General features: G+C 39.1%; 1 protein-coding gene and 1 non-coding gene across 2 annotated transcripts in view; both read right to left on the reverse strand.

Moving 5' to 3' along the window:
* The window catches only part of GRID2 (glutamate ionotropic receptor delta type subunit 2), a 1,602,175-nt gene extending 1,590,048 nt beyond the window's left edge, over positions 1-12,127 (reverse strand). The window contains exon 1 of the mRNA XM_061419669.1: positions 11,593-12,127. Coding sequence (XP_061275653.1) covers positions 11,593-11,680 — 88 coding nt within the window. The 5' untranslated portion in view covers positions 11,681-12,127. The remainder of the gene's footprint in view (positions 1-11,592) is intronic.
* TRNAS-AGA (transfer RNA serine (anticodon AGA)) lies at positions 5,088-5,159 on the reverse strand. The gene has a single exon. It is a non-coding gene; the product is annotated as a tRNA-Ser (tRNA).
* Positions 12,128-14,893: the final 2,766 nt, after the last annotated feature.

Below are 14,893 nucleotides of genomic sequence, written 5' to 3' on the forward strand. Positions count from 1 at the left end.
TTAAAGGATGGGAAGCATGTCTTATGTGTGTGTATTAGTGGCTTAGTCGTGTCCGACTCTTTGCAACCCTACAGTCTATAGCCCGCCAGGTTCCTCTGTCCATAGGATTCTCCAGGCAAGAATACTGGAGTGGGTTGCCATTTCCCTCTTCAAGGGATCCTCCCGACCCAGGGATAGAACCCAGGTCTCCTGCATTGCAGGCAGATTTTTTACCATCTGAGCCACCAGGGAAGCCCAGGTCTTCCATGAATACATATTGAACTGTGTACACAATAGGTGTTCAGTAAGCACTGAATCAAAAAATTCACATGATTTTCATGTAACATTTAAAATGTTTTTTTCTGCAAATAGAATATGAGGATGTAGATCATGATTTCTCTGCTTGAAAATAATGAATTATAAAAAAATGTGCAAAACCCAACACGACTGCACCACCAGGAAACCAAAGAGTAATCCCTCTCAAGTCTGGGCATGAGTCACCTTCCACACTAATGACTTGTTAATTTTTTTTTTATTTCACATTTTTTTAAAGTAGAAATTTATAATGGTTTTTATAAAGGGCATGCCTCCCTTGGGCTATGCTGAGAGTTGCTGGTATTTCTAAGAAGAAAATTCCCTATTTTCTGTTACCACCTTCAAAGAAGTAGCAAAGAAGAAATCTGGGCTGAAGAGCAAGATAGTAATTGCCACTATACCACTAACATAATTGTGTTGGTTGTCAGATTGCAGAAATTATAGAAGAATCAGTCTTTCAAATTTGAATTCACCATGAACTACATGCCACAGAACAACAGAACTCTCTTGTCCCAGTTTAGTTCCAAAGGTATTACCTAGCCTACGGTTTTTAAGATAATAAGCCCATATAAAACGTGCTCCTGGTGGGGCCTGTCATTTTAATGATGTCAAGGTTAAGTATACTAAGCACATCACCAATTTTAGGGGCTCATTCCAAGTTAAATTTGAATTTAAATCTGTTAAGCATTTCTTTCAAATGATTATATTTCACCACCCAGGAAGGCAAGAACTAGCAATTTTAAAATATCTTTTGATGTTATATACTTCATTAATCATGTTCCTCAGCTCCAGCCATAACACAGCTTGCCTTCTTTATCAGTCATTGCTGTGCCCAAACCAGAGGACTCCTATGCCCTCACTGTTCATGTATTCTATGCTTATACATTAATAGATGTAACCAAGCAGAAACAAACATGTGATAGTCACATTACATTGTTTCCATAAGACAAATGTTTTATAGAGGAGATACCACTGTAAATGACAAAGAACACAGAAAAATAAAATGTATCTGTTATTGGCATTCTTATTTTAATACAAATATTCTTATTTTAGCTAAAAAATCAATACATAACTTATGTATATTAGTAGGAGACCAGTAAAAGAACTCAGATTCATTTTCAGAAGGCTGAATTCTGAGGTTAGAAAATGTGCAACATTTTCTTTCCTCATTTTCACCTATGACTAAAGATCTATCAGCTATGGTATAGCACAAACAGAAGTGAAAGTTCCATAAAAGGAAATATTTAAATGTGTTACTGAAAATTAATATCATATGAATTTATCTATTTAACTTCTATGTGGCAATATGTACTGCCTTTTGAAAAAACTACACTCAATAATGGTTCCAAACTGATTTAAGTAAATTGAATGCATAATAAAATTTACTTAGAGGAAACTTTTATTCAATTCAAATGTGTCTATTTTAATGAGAGGCTTTTATGCTATCTTAATGTTATTTTAATGCCATTTATATAGGAATATGGTGTGTCCCTAAAATTAACAAATACTAAAATACTAAATGTTGATTCTACTTGTAATGGTATATCAATACTCCATAAAATATAATACATTCATAATTTCAGGTAAAAATTTTTTGTCTAAATTTGAGTGCTAATATGGGAAACCACATGAAGCAAAACTGCAGAACAACTAACTGATTCTGTTTCAGAGAGGACATATTAATATAAGTTTCTTTGTCTAAATCCACTGGCATTGGCCCAGTATCACTTGGCCAGAGATTACAAAACTAAAAAAAAAAACATAAACAACAATCAAAAACAAAAACACAATGCTATTTGAACATGTGTTATCTAAATTCAAGAATCCAATAGGACTGAATTAAAATGAACATTTTATTTTGAATCCTCTTACTGAAAATTTTCTTATGATTTAAACTTTAAAAAAATTACTAAATATCCAAACTTTGATCATTAAAAACAAAATCTTCCCTTTACCTCGTATTCCCACCACCACCATACCCGTTTGTCCCTTAAAGCAAAGCTCATAGAATTCCTCAAGTCCCATTAAGTCTTTGATTCCTTGCCAATCTGTATGTTGTCACTTCAGTGCACTGAAAGCAATTTTGTCAAAGTCACTTTTGTCCTCAACATTTCTAAACCCAGTAGTCAAGTTTCAGTTTTCATCCATAAAATTTGACAGAATTTCTGGTTTTCTCCTTGAAATACTTTCCTCGCTTGGCTTACAGAACACACCATATTCCTAGCTTTCTTCTTAACTCACAGGTCACACATCTTTCTCTTCTCCTAGATTCTCACCCTGACCTCTACACTTTGGAACACCCTTTGGTATATAATCTTTGACCTCTTCTTTTTGCATAATTATTCCTTAAGTGTACTATCCTCTCCCATTGCTTTAAAGATCATGTCTGTAATGATGAATTCTTAATGTGCAGCTTGAATTCCTAACTTCCCCCTGAAATTCTAGACTAATGTAATCAATTACCAACTTAAATTCTCAAATTTGATGTCTAATAGAAATATCAAATGTAATAAATGTAAATTTTGACTTTTATCTAAAACTTACCCATTGCCCCATGTTTGCAATTTTAGTCACCTGCTTGCTTAGGCAAAATACTTCAGAAACCTCATTATTGTCTCTGGATTTCTCCCAGCAGAAGTTTCATTGGAAAATCCTATTTCTTTTATAAACTTCAAAATACATCCACAATCTTAAACTGCTCAACTAACTCAGCAACAAACTATTAGAATAGTTCAATTTAGTACTGTCAAATGGTAGTACATAATAATGTTCCTATGACTACTTCAATCAGTTCTACCAAGCAGATATACTTATCTTTCTAAAACACAAAGTTTTACATAGCATGTGTTTGATCTCAACTCTCCAGAGGGCATCCTATATACTCAGATCTAAATACCATATCATGACTTATAAGCTATGATAGGATCTTCCCAATTTGCCTCTTAGACTTATTTCCTTCTACTTTCTGCTTTGCTCTCTACACATTTGTTTCACACTGACTTTTAAGATGTTCCTTAAATGAATTAAGCAGATTCCTTAGTGTCTTATCTCAGGGCAGCTGCCTTTGCTATGCCCTCTGGCTGAAATCCTTTTTCATCAGATACCCACACGGCTAATTTCCTTTTTTGGAATCAAGTCTCTGCTCCAATAATCATCTCTTCAGGAGGTCTTACCATACCACCCTACTCAAAATACAGTGCCATTCCTTCATTTTTCTTAAAAGCATTTATCACTACCTGACATTATAACATGTATTTCCTTATTTATCTGGCTGCTACCCCCATGAGAGTGCAATTACTTAAATATAAGGGCATATTAGTTTACTTGTTTGACATTTTAAATCCAGGACCTAAAAAACAGTAGTTCATAAAGTTCATATGAACAGTAGTTCATATCATCCAATGTCTGTTGGATGATATACTATTCTCCCAAAGAGCATACATACAGCATATTGATAATAATATATACCTTACCCTGTGGGTTTAGGGAACTAACTTAAAGAATTATAATGATTTTGATAATGAACCAATCACGTTTTCAAGATTACTTGGGAAAAATCAAGTATTCGGAGCAATAAAATAAAATTCAGAGCAATAAAATTATTATTTTAAAAACTACTTTGAATTATCTGGGGATGAAAAAAAATTTTACAGTTGTTTTAATAAAAATAATAACAATCTTTTTTCATGAATAAAAATATCTGTTAATAATGATCTTGATTATAATTTTAAAATGTTTAACACACAGGGAGGCTTTTTGTGAGCTCCTTGTGCTTGCCTCTGGCTTCCTTCTATTCACTCAGGAAGGCTTTCAATGAGTAAACCCAGCCTCAGCTTCACAATGACAACCATTTCCTGAACAACAGTAGGGTAAAAGCAGGAATACCTGGGGCAGGAATCCAAAACAATGAAAACACTGAAGAAACACTGGCTGTTTCTTTTATACACTACATTTTTGAGTGGCGCCAAATGCATTCTAATATTCCTGATGCACTTCGACTTGGTAAATTCTAAGGGCTCCTGTAGTCCCTGCTGGTTAGAACATGACTACTCACTCCTCCAGTCATCCTGAAAGTACACTAGTATTGCGGGATACACTAGCACTGTATGTAACATCTAAATACTAACCCTAGAGAAAACAAACACAAAATGTAAAATAAGAAGAAAAACACCAATACAGTATACTAACGCATATACATGGAATTTAGAAAGATGGTAACAATAACCCTGTATATGAGACAGCAAAAGAGACACTGATGTATAGAACAGTCTTTTGGACTCTGTGGGAGAGGGAGAGGGTGGGATGATTTGGGAGAATGGCATTGAAACATGTATAATATCATCATATATGAAACAAGTCGCCAGTCCAGGTTCGATGCACTATACTGGATGCTTGCGGCTGGTGCACTGGGACGACCCAGAGGGATGGTATGGGGAGGGAGGTGGGAGGAGGGTTCAGGATGGGGAACACATGTATACCTGTGGTGGATTCATTTTGATATATGGCAAAACCAATACAATATTGTAAAGTTAAAAAATTAAATTAAATTAAATTAAAAAAAAAAAAACCCAGCTCTCCCTTCTGATACTGAAGTTATCTAGAATGTCTGATTAACAAATATACAATAATTCTTGTTAATACCAAAAAATCTTCATATTAAAAGTGAAAGTGAAGTCGCTCAGCCGTGTCTGACTCTTTTCGACCCTATACTGTAGCCTGCCAGGCTCCTCCATCTATGGGATTTCCCAGGCAAGAATATTGGAGTGGATTGCCATTTCCTTCTCCAGGGGACCTTCCACACCCAGGGATTGAACCTGGGTCTTCCGCATTCTAGGCAGACGCTTTACCGTCTGAGCCACCAGGGAAGTCATCTTCATATTAAGGAGTCCTTAATTTGAAGGTTTAAGGTTCTGTGATCCACCTATTCCCCTTGTATTTTTTTCAATTCACGCTAAACCTAACTATTAAAAATGGCTGTTTGAACCATACTTGACTGTATCTCTTCTGAAATATAGGAATTTGTCTTTATTTTAGGTCATGTAACTGTAGAGCTTAAATGAACATTAATCTAAAGCTTGTTTTAGGGTTAATAAAAATGAGGACTAAATAAAATAAATAGCTTCCTAATATAGTTCAATAAGTTATTGGTAAAATTGGCACTTAACCCTAAACACTCAAAATTCTAATCCAGAACACTGTTTACTGTCTTATATCCTCCTTCTGTTTTTCACATTTTCTAAAATTTCTGTCCACATCTAAATGCTAAAATTCACCAGTTGAAATGACCTAACTCCACAGATGCCTTCTTAATAACCAATCCCAGAATTACTCTAGTTTTTTTTCCCTTATCCTTCAGATATCCATCTGATCATTTTTACTATGAATTTTAATAATATATTATTCCAACTAGTTTATTAAATATTGGCACAGGGCAAGGTCTAACATAATATGATAAACTGTTCATTCATTTAACCCAGTATTCCATTCTCTAATTATGTGATTTGCCAACGTTAAAACTAATATACCAGGTCAAAGTTGACCTTAGTTTCATTCTCCATTAGTCTTATAATAGGATATGCCAAAAGAAAGATTTTTGCCTCTTAAACAAGTCAAATAAACAGGAAAACTTCTACTTGATAATAGACACTGGTTTCATATTAGCACACAAACCTGATGGTGCTTGTGGTAGTGGTAGTTGTGGTGGTGGTATGTGTGTGGAAGAAACTGATATAATACATAAAACTTCATACTTCCCATGCCAAAATTATCTGAAAATATACATGATCATTCACAAAATTCAATGGTTGACATTTGTAAATATATTTATATTTGTGCCCATTTTCTTTTTCACAGCTCTGTATGTGTTTCATGTTATAAACATCAATCAGTTTGGGACCCAAAATGTTCCCTAGTTAACCAGTTACTAGTGTCTGTTTGAAGAAGTGAAGTCTCTCAGTCGTGTCCGACATTTTGCGATCCCATGGACTGTAGTCTACCAATGCTTCTCTGTCTATGGGATTTTCTAGGCAAGAGTACTGGAGTGGGTTGCCATAATGTCTGTTTAGACCAGCACTAGTAAGCGTATTTACATACTATTTGGAATTTTAGTTTTTCCATAGATAGTACAAGTGTAAGAGTATATTTCTGCTGTATTTTAATTTTGTGAAAAATTTACACCACTAAATCCAGCAATCGAATCTAGATAATATAGAATGTTGATATGTCCTAGAATTAAATTCTTACAAGAGTCGGGGATAGCATTTCTTTTTCTCGTTTGAAAATAAAGACCACCTGTACCCTAGAGTATCACAATCCTAATGAAATGGCATCTTTTCCCTAAAATTAAAAAAGAAAAATAATTCATTTGATTTTCAAGTAGGACTACAAAGGAACAGCTCAGAATGCAGTGACACCTAATGGCAAAATTATCTTTATAGGGCCACAAATGTAACTTCTAATAAACACTATATTTGTAGTCAACCTAAGTGACACTACTCACCAATATGCTATTGTCTGAAATATCATGAAAATCTAATAGCAGCACCAAATACTTTACTTTTTAATACTAAAGTATTGCATGCAGGTGAAGGGAAACAACCTTCTGCATTAAAATGTGGTTTTAAAATTACATATTTTTGAGATAAACTTGCAGTATGGTGAACTGAGCCTTAGCGATTAGAATTAAATATAATGCACCTTCCATTACTCTTAATAACCTCAACTGGTTTATATTGTTAAGTTGAAAGTTAATGATCTTGATTTTTATTCATATTTGAATTAAAATTTATAGGAGCTACTTATCAGATGTACATTTCACTTGGAGTAGAAAGCAAAGGTCCTCAGTGTAATGGCTTATTAATCATGTCACAGTTGATATTGTTGATTAATAACACTGTCTAACTTAATGCACATCTGAATTGCACTTCAAATAACTGTATTATTGATACAAAAAAGTATACATTATAAAGTATACCCCAATTTTATATCCAGAAGTTACTTCTTAATACTCTCTAGAAGTTTACAATATAACTTATCTATAACTTAGGAAGCAAACAACTATTGTAAATCATAAAAGGATAACTTAAATTACTGAAATGTCTTATACAGTAGAGAGTTCTTGATGACTCCTGAAGGCTGTCATTAACCAATGCAAATCATGTGAAGAGTTGAAAAAAAAACAATTTGACAGAAGACACAGTACAACTTCTGGAAATGCCACAACATTCTCTATTTGATAAAATTGTCCTCAGTGCAGCAGTAATGAAAATTAATGCTTTAAACTTGCCATCAATTATATTTATAATGTTTATAATGTGGTGACACATTTTATTCACCCATCAGTTTTGTACTTTAAACTTTCTCATGATGAAAACATTCTGTGAATTGTCTTAGGCTTCTCAAACATGTCATAGTTGATGATTATGGTCTCAGAGGACAAAGTATCATTTGCTTATGAGAAAAACATGCATAAGTGCTTTATTTATATTCCCTGTTGGCATAAGGTATTTTACCATGACCGATAACAATAAAAATACGCTTGTGGTTTTTGTAATATATGAATAAGTACACTGTTTGAGTGTTCCCTTGTAGAGATATGTAACTGAGGATGGCTCATCTCAATCAGTTCTGTGGGCACAGGAACCAGATAAGAAATGAGCACACATTAAACTGTTAAAACATGAGATCCTCTGTATTAGATATGAAGCAAGACACAAACTGTGCGGTTGACTGGAAATGCCACCTAATCCCTGCTTAATTAAAGCAGTGCTCTAAACTCCTGTTGTGTTTAGGGAGTAAAGAGTGTGGGACGACTGATGTATGAAGAAAATAGCAGTCAGCGTGGCTAATCTCAAAGACTTTGGAGCTTTCTAGCTACATAAATCAGAGCGACTTTTGAATAGCCTCATAAAACACAACATCATTGCCATTCCACTCACGACTTTTTGGTTCTTCCTACAGAATGCAGATCATTAGGAAACTTCTAAGCAATCAAGTAATGTGAATCTGATGAAATTACTCAATCAATGCACAAGCTCAAAGTAGAAGCATAATTCAAAATTGCACAGATATTATACGTCAAAAGACCTTTCCTTGTGTGGGGGGCAAAGAAGATCACAACTGAGGTGATTTATTTCCAAACACTGTGCATGTATTGCATGTACATGTGTATGAAACAAGAATATTCTAATTATCAATTATCTTTAAAATACAATTTAACAGAAATTCAAAGTAATTACATTAGTTCATTTTGACTAATAAATATTTTCATTTAAATTATTAGAGTTTAACCATTATATCTCATCATTGCAGTCAACTAATGTGCTCAAAAACATATGAATTTAAAATATACAATTGATTTTATTAAAAAATACCTGCATGAAATAAAAACAAAGAGGAAGAAGAGACGGTTTTCATACACACACTTTGGTTCAATACCAAAAAGATTCAATATTTAAAGAACCTATTAGAGCAGTGTCTTTTTATCTTTCCAGCTCACCTGAACTACATATTGCAGCTACTTTCTACCTGAACACATCACATGAGGCTGTGAAAACCTTTCATTTCTGCATATCTCTTTATATCTATAGAGTTGAAATATTCACTTCCCCTCCAGTTTCATCACTTTTATCCCTTTAGTCCTAAAATATGTTTGCCATAAGCATATTTCTCACAATTAAATACTTAAATGAAGACTACCCCCCTAAAGATAATTATCTTTTCCTACTCAACCAAGTAAGCTGATCCAAAGACTATTAACTGATACTTTAAAAATTTTGACATAGCTAGTCAGTTTTTAATTCATTATAGTTTAGCTAGGATGGGGGTGGAAGAGAAAGAGGATTTTAACCTCTGACGTGAACATAAATTACACTTGATCATTTTTTTTTAATTTAGGAGGTAACATTTTTCAGTATGTTATAAAAGATATGAAGCATCTGAAACAACCATCAATTTGCTAGTTTCATGGCAGTATTAGGTAGTCTATAAAGAAGGTAATTCTCTTGTGTAATGTACTAAATGAATTCAAGTCAAATTATCTGAGAATTAAATATTTATTTCAGTAATATCAATATATACATTTAATGCATACAATCAGCTTTCTAAAGACATCTCTAATTTGTACACAGTAACTTGGGGTGGCAGGTCAGGTTATAAATAAGTAAGCCATGTCATACTGACTGATAGACCTCAAAGGAAAAAATACAATAGTTGTGTTCTATTTTGAAACAAATACCCAGACTGCATTGCAAGATAGTATTTATCTGGTAGAGGACAGTAACAGCTGCAGGTGTTTGCAAGTAAAGTACTTATTGTGTAGACCACTGAATAAGCAATAAAATAAGCATTTACCCACACCCTCGCTTCTGAGCAATGAGGAGCATAAGGCAGAAACTCGTAAACACAATGTGAATGTAAAGGTACTGTGATAATATAAATCTGTATTCCTGCTTCAGTCATTTACAACTGGATATAAATTAAATGTACGTCATTTCTTTAACAGAGGATACGTCATTTCTGAACTCTTATCAGAACATTACTGAACCTCTCAATGAGGCCACAATTTCTCCCTGAAAAGTTCTGAACCCACAGGCACTGTTGCCCCCAAGCAAACTGTGATCTAGTAGGCAAGCTATCTAGTGATTAATTTACTAAATGACTACGTACAAGGTTTTCTGAACCCTGACCTTACTACTCCTCGCACAGGAACCTATATGGTTCTATTGATATAAACGATAGAGAATGGCAGACATGTTTACAAGACAGCCTCTGAGACCAAGAGAGGGAGCCCCCTGGAGCTGAGGCTGACCTCCGCGGGTTCACACACCAGAAATCCCTGGCTAGGGCAGACACAACCTCCACCTGAACTAGGTTCCCCTTTCAGAACGTAAGTGTGTGTGTGTGTGTGTGTGTGTGTGTGTGTGTGTGTGTGTGTGTGTGTGTGTGTGTGTGTGTGTGTGTGTGTGTGTGTGTGTGTTGGGGGGAAGAAGGGGTATGCGCGCGCGCGTGCCTGTCTGTGTGTGTTGCTCGGGGGAGGAGCAGGGGGACGGAATGGGGAGATGCTGCGACCCATCTGTCGCCTCAATTTGCAGACCATCAAACCGTGTGGACAGATAAAAGTCTTGTGCCCAGAAAAATTCCCCAAGAGGGGCCTCTCCTCAGCGCTACTGAACCTCGCTGGCCCGCGGACGCGAATTTCTGAAAAGGAAATCATCGCATTAACGTAGAGCAGGCTGCAAGAGCCCGTCTCCGTTCAGCTCTCACGGATTAGCAAGTGAGAAGAGTTGGATCCTGAAGCCGCGAGCGCGGTGCATGATAATGACGCGCAGCCCCCACCCGCGCCCGCCCCCGCGCCAGCGCCCGCCGCGGCCAGTCCCGGCCCGTCTGGTTGCCAATAGGTGGGGCCACAAGCATCTCCAAGCCGGCTCGGCGTCCTTCCCGGAGTCAGGCCACCCCGAGCCCCAGCGCCTTTGCTCTCGGCCTAGCGCTGCAACTCGCGAGTTGACGGCGAGGCGAGGCAGGTGTCTGCGAGGCTGCCTACGAGGGCAGCCCGCGCGCCTCTGCTCCCGCTTTTCCCCCGGCGCCGGAGACCAGGGCCGGCGAGCGCGAGCCGGGCAGCGAGGTGCGCGGCTCCCGGTCCTCGGCGACACGGCCGCCGGCCCCTCCCGTCACGGTGGCGGCTACTCGGCGCGAGTACCGCAAAGCCGAGAGGACAGCAAGAAGAGCAGGGGGCTGGGGGCGCCGCCAGCACCCCGTCACCGCCGCACGCGCTGCGGCGAACGCGGCCCGCTCACGTTGCAAAACCACCTGTTCGATCCGAAGGGAGCTCTCGCCCACCCCCACCGCCCACCCCCATCTCCCACCCCAGCTCTTTTCGCTTCGCAGATGACTCTCTGTTCCCCCCAAAGATATATATATATATATATTTTTTTTTTTTTTAATGGAGCAAATATGCATCCGGGAAAGAATATGGAAGGTAGAGTCGATGAAACTTCCTTTCCTCACACATTTAGAAGCCCCCAGCGCTCCCCGGCACACACGCACGCTGAGGTAAATTGAGACCCCACGCATCCAGCCCACGCTCCAGGATTCACCGCGAAACAACAGCACAAGTCCAGGTTCAGCATCCACATCCTTCCAGAAAACTGCACAAGTGTGAGGGAAGGGTAGCGGGAAGGGGCAATGAACCGAAGCCACCGCCAACGAACCACACAGAGGGCGGAGAGGGGGAAGCAAAGGGAAAACGTCTGCGAAACCAAACGGTCAAAGTACCCACGGGCAGCACCAGCCCTTTCTTACCGATGTGAATGATCGAATCCGCATTCGCCGAGTCCCAGGTTCGAGACCACCAGACGGACAAAACCAAGAGCAAGGGGAAAACTTCCATCTCCTCCTAGGCTGATTCTCTTTTAGGATGTATTTTCTTTCGATGTTAAAAATAAATATATAAAAGTCCAAAGAGTTTGAGGTCACGATAGTTTAGCACAAGCTTTTTCTTTTTCTTTTCCTTTTTTTTCCCCCCTAAATTCCTATAACCAGACCAAAGCTTTTAATCGTCGCTGAGGAAGGCAGAGCGAGTAACAGAAAGAGCCCAGCCTGAGGAAACCTCCTTCGCGAAGCCGTGTCACTTGGAGGGGAATTTTGGCATCGCCAGAGTTGTTTGCAGTTTGGCTTTTTAAAAATGTATCCAGCCTCGTTGTTCTCGGGCAAGGGGGAGAGGCTGGAGCTCAGACCATTCCCATCGCTGCGCCGGGGCCGCGGGTCTCCGGTCCCAGCTCCGCCGCAACTTCCAACAGACCACCCCCCCAACCCCCCGCCTCACGCCGGATGTTCCCCTCCCCCTCCCCCCACCGAAAAAGCCCCCCTCCCCCCCGCCCCAACGGCCCGCGGAGAATCGCTGGTCTTCGCTGCCAAAATAAAATCTAAGTGGCAAGATTAGGAGATTCCGAGCGGAACAGCCAGATTCCAGTAGGGGGGGGAAAAAACCCTCTCCAAGAGGGGTAGTAAAAGTGAACTTCAAGGTAATGCAGATAGTAATGCAGAGAAAATTCCCTTTCTGCGCGAGGCGGGAGCGGAGTTCGGCGAGGCGGGCCCGCGGAGCCGGTTCGCTGGGGCGCGGTGGCGGGGGAGTTGAGCCGGGTGCTAGCAGCGGGGCCGGGCCGGAGGAGGGAAGCTGCCGCGGGCTGCAGGATGCTTTTGGAGCGGTTCGCCCGGCGGGATGCAGGAAGCGAGCAAGGAGCGAGCCTGGCAGCTTCAACGCTAGACCCACGTTGCCTAGAAATGGATCACCTAGGAGAACGAGCGAGCCCGCGAGAGAGCGGTGCTATCAGGCGGAGAGGGGAAAACCGAGAGGAAGAGCTTCTCTCTAATAACCACCTCCTCCCCCTATCTGCAATACAAGGGAGAAACAAAATAGTGCTCTCATTTCCCTTGGAATCTTCAACCGGGACTGAGAAAAAGGCAGGACTCTAGGAGAAAAGACGTTGAAACCTTTTTTTTTTTTTTTTTTTCCTTAAGGAGGTTAAAGCCAACCTAAAAAAGCCACCCCACTTATTTAACCTTGTTATTGCAATTCTCCAACAGGTATCAGACTTTTTCTAGTCTTTGCCTGGAATTAGTCACATCGGTTAAAAACAAATTAGGGACACCTGGTCACTAAGGGAAAAGGAGACCTAGAAAGCTTTTAATGAGATTTCAATTATAAAGTTATATATATATATATATATGAAAGGAGAGGGCGTGCTAATTACCTTTCATACAGTGATTTTTTTATCTGTCTCCAGAGTATTTTTTAGGCAGTCGGGATAGAAAAAAGATAAAGAAGATCTTGACATTTTAAAAATTTAACAATTACGTGAAACAGAAATGCATGCTTCAGTGAAACATTTGATAAAAACATTACATTAGCTAGCTCGCCACAGACCGTATACATTAATGCAGAATGAGGAAGTTGGTTGCTTCTCCATGGAAAGAGCTGAGAAAGTACTGAATGACAGCCTCCCAGTACCAGAATGAAAGGATTTTCTGCAAGCATTCTCCTTAAAATCCTGAGGATTGTGACTTCCTTTCTTCTAATGGTTAACTTGTATCCAGTCTGGCCTCATTTCGGACTGGAGATGTGTTAAGGAAACCAAGTGAGTAGTTGAGGCCAGGTATAAACAGGCCTAATATTTCAATTATAATTGGAATCTTTGGGGAATGTTGCTACTTGGCATTTATGGATATCAAACTCCTCAACCTTTGGAGCCCTCCCTTATCTCCAAATTTGGCAAATCTCTTCTTTTTACACTCTCACTTGAGCACTTCTCTCTAGTCTGGTGTATTAGGCTATTATTTCGCCAAACACAATTGTATATCATCACCTCTGTGAGATGATTTCTTTCACTCACGTTGTGTATTTTTTAACTGAACATTCTGGGAAATGTGCTACCATATTGTTACTTAGGTTAACAATTCTGTTGAAAGGGCACCTATTCAGCCCCCCAACCACTCTCCTCAGCCACTTCAAGGGCTTAGTTCAAATTATACCCATGAAGTCATATCCAGTCCTTTAACATGGGAATCATATGGAATAAATGGATTCTCTGGCAGCTCAGCTATAAAGAATCTACCTGTAATGGAGGAGAATTGGTTTCAATCTGTTGGTTGGAAAGATCCCCTGGAGAAGGAAATGGCCACCCATTCCAGTATTCTTGCCTGGGAAATTCCATGGACATAGAAGGCATGTGGGTTACAGTCCATGCGGTTGTAAAACAGTCCTGCATGACTTAGAGACTAAACAACAGCATACGGAATAAACTCATCTTCCTGTGTTTTCACAGCACACTCTACTTTTGTATTAGAGTCGGGACAAATTCTGAGCTACACCACTGACACCTTGAGCGTGAGGACTGTAGCTTATTCATATTTTAGTCACATCATTTTACATAGAGCCCCTTGGTTTACTTGAAATTCATCACCTTCTTCTGAATTTGGCATAAATCAGTGCTTTTAAGAAGCAACCACTGATTGCTGCTGCTGCTGCTAAGTCACTTCAGTCGTGTCCAACTCTATGCGACCCCATAGACAGCAGCCCAACAGGCTCTCCCGTCCCTGGGATTCTCTAGGCAAGAACACTGGAGTGGGTTGCCATTTCCTTCTCCAACGCATGAAAGTGAAAAGTGAAAGTGAAGTCGCTCAGTCGTGCCCGACTCTGTGCGACCCCATGGACTGCAGCCTACCAGGTTCCTCCATCCATGGGATTTTCCAGGCAAGAGTACTGGAGTGGGGTGCCATCACCTTCTCCGAACCACTGATTAATTCCTATCAATTTTCATCATTCCTTTATTTTTTCTATTAGTATACATTGTTTCAATATTGATTTTATTGATCTTCTTGATATCATTTTACTTTTTAAAGGGTTCAGTTTCAATTTCATGGATCATATTTTGTTGTTATAGATTATGAAGTCTTTGGAAAAATGGACATATCTCCTCATAGCTTTCTTCTATTATATTTTATTACTCACAAGGACATTTTAAAAATTGATGAGTTAGTATATGCCCAACCAAGAAAAAATTGTGAAGTAACTATTAACATGGAAAAAACACTTTAATATCTT

Source organism: Bos javanicus, chromosome 6, assembly GCF_032452875.1.
Source record: "Bos javanicus breed banteng chromosome 6, ARS-OSU_banteng_1.0, whole genome shotgun sequence".
Classification (NCBI taxonomy): Eukaryota; Metazoa; Chordata; class Mammalia; order Artiodactyla; family Bovidae; genus Bos; species Bos javanicus.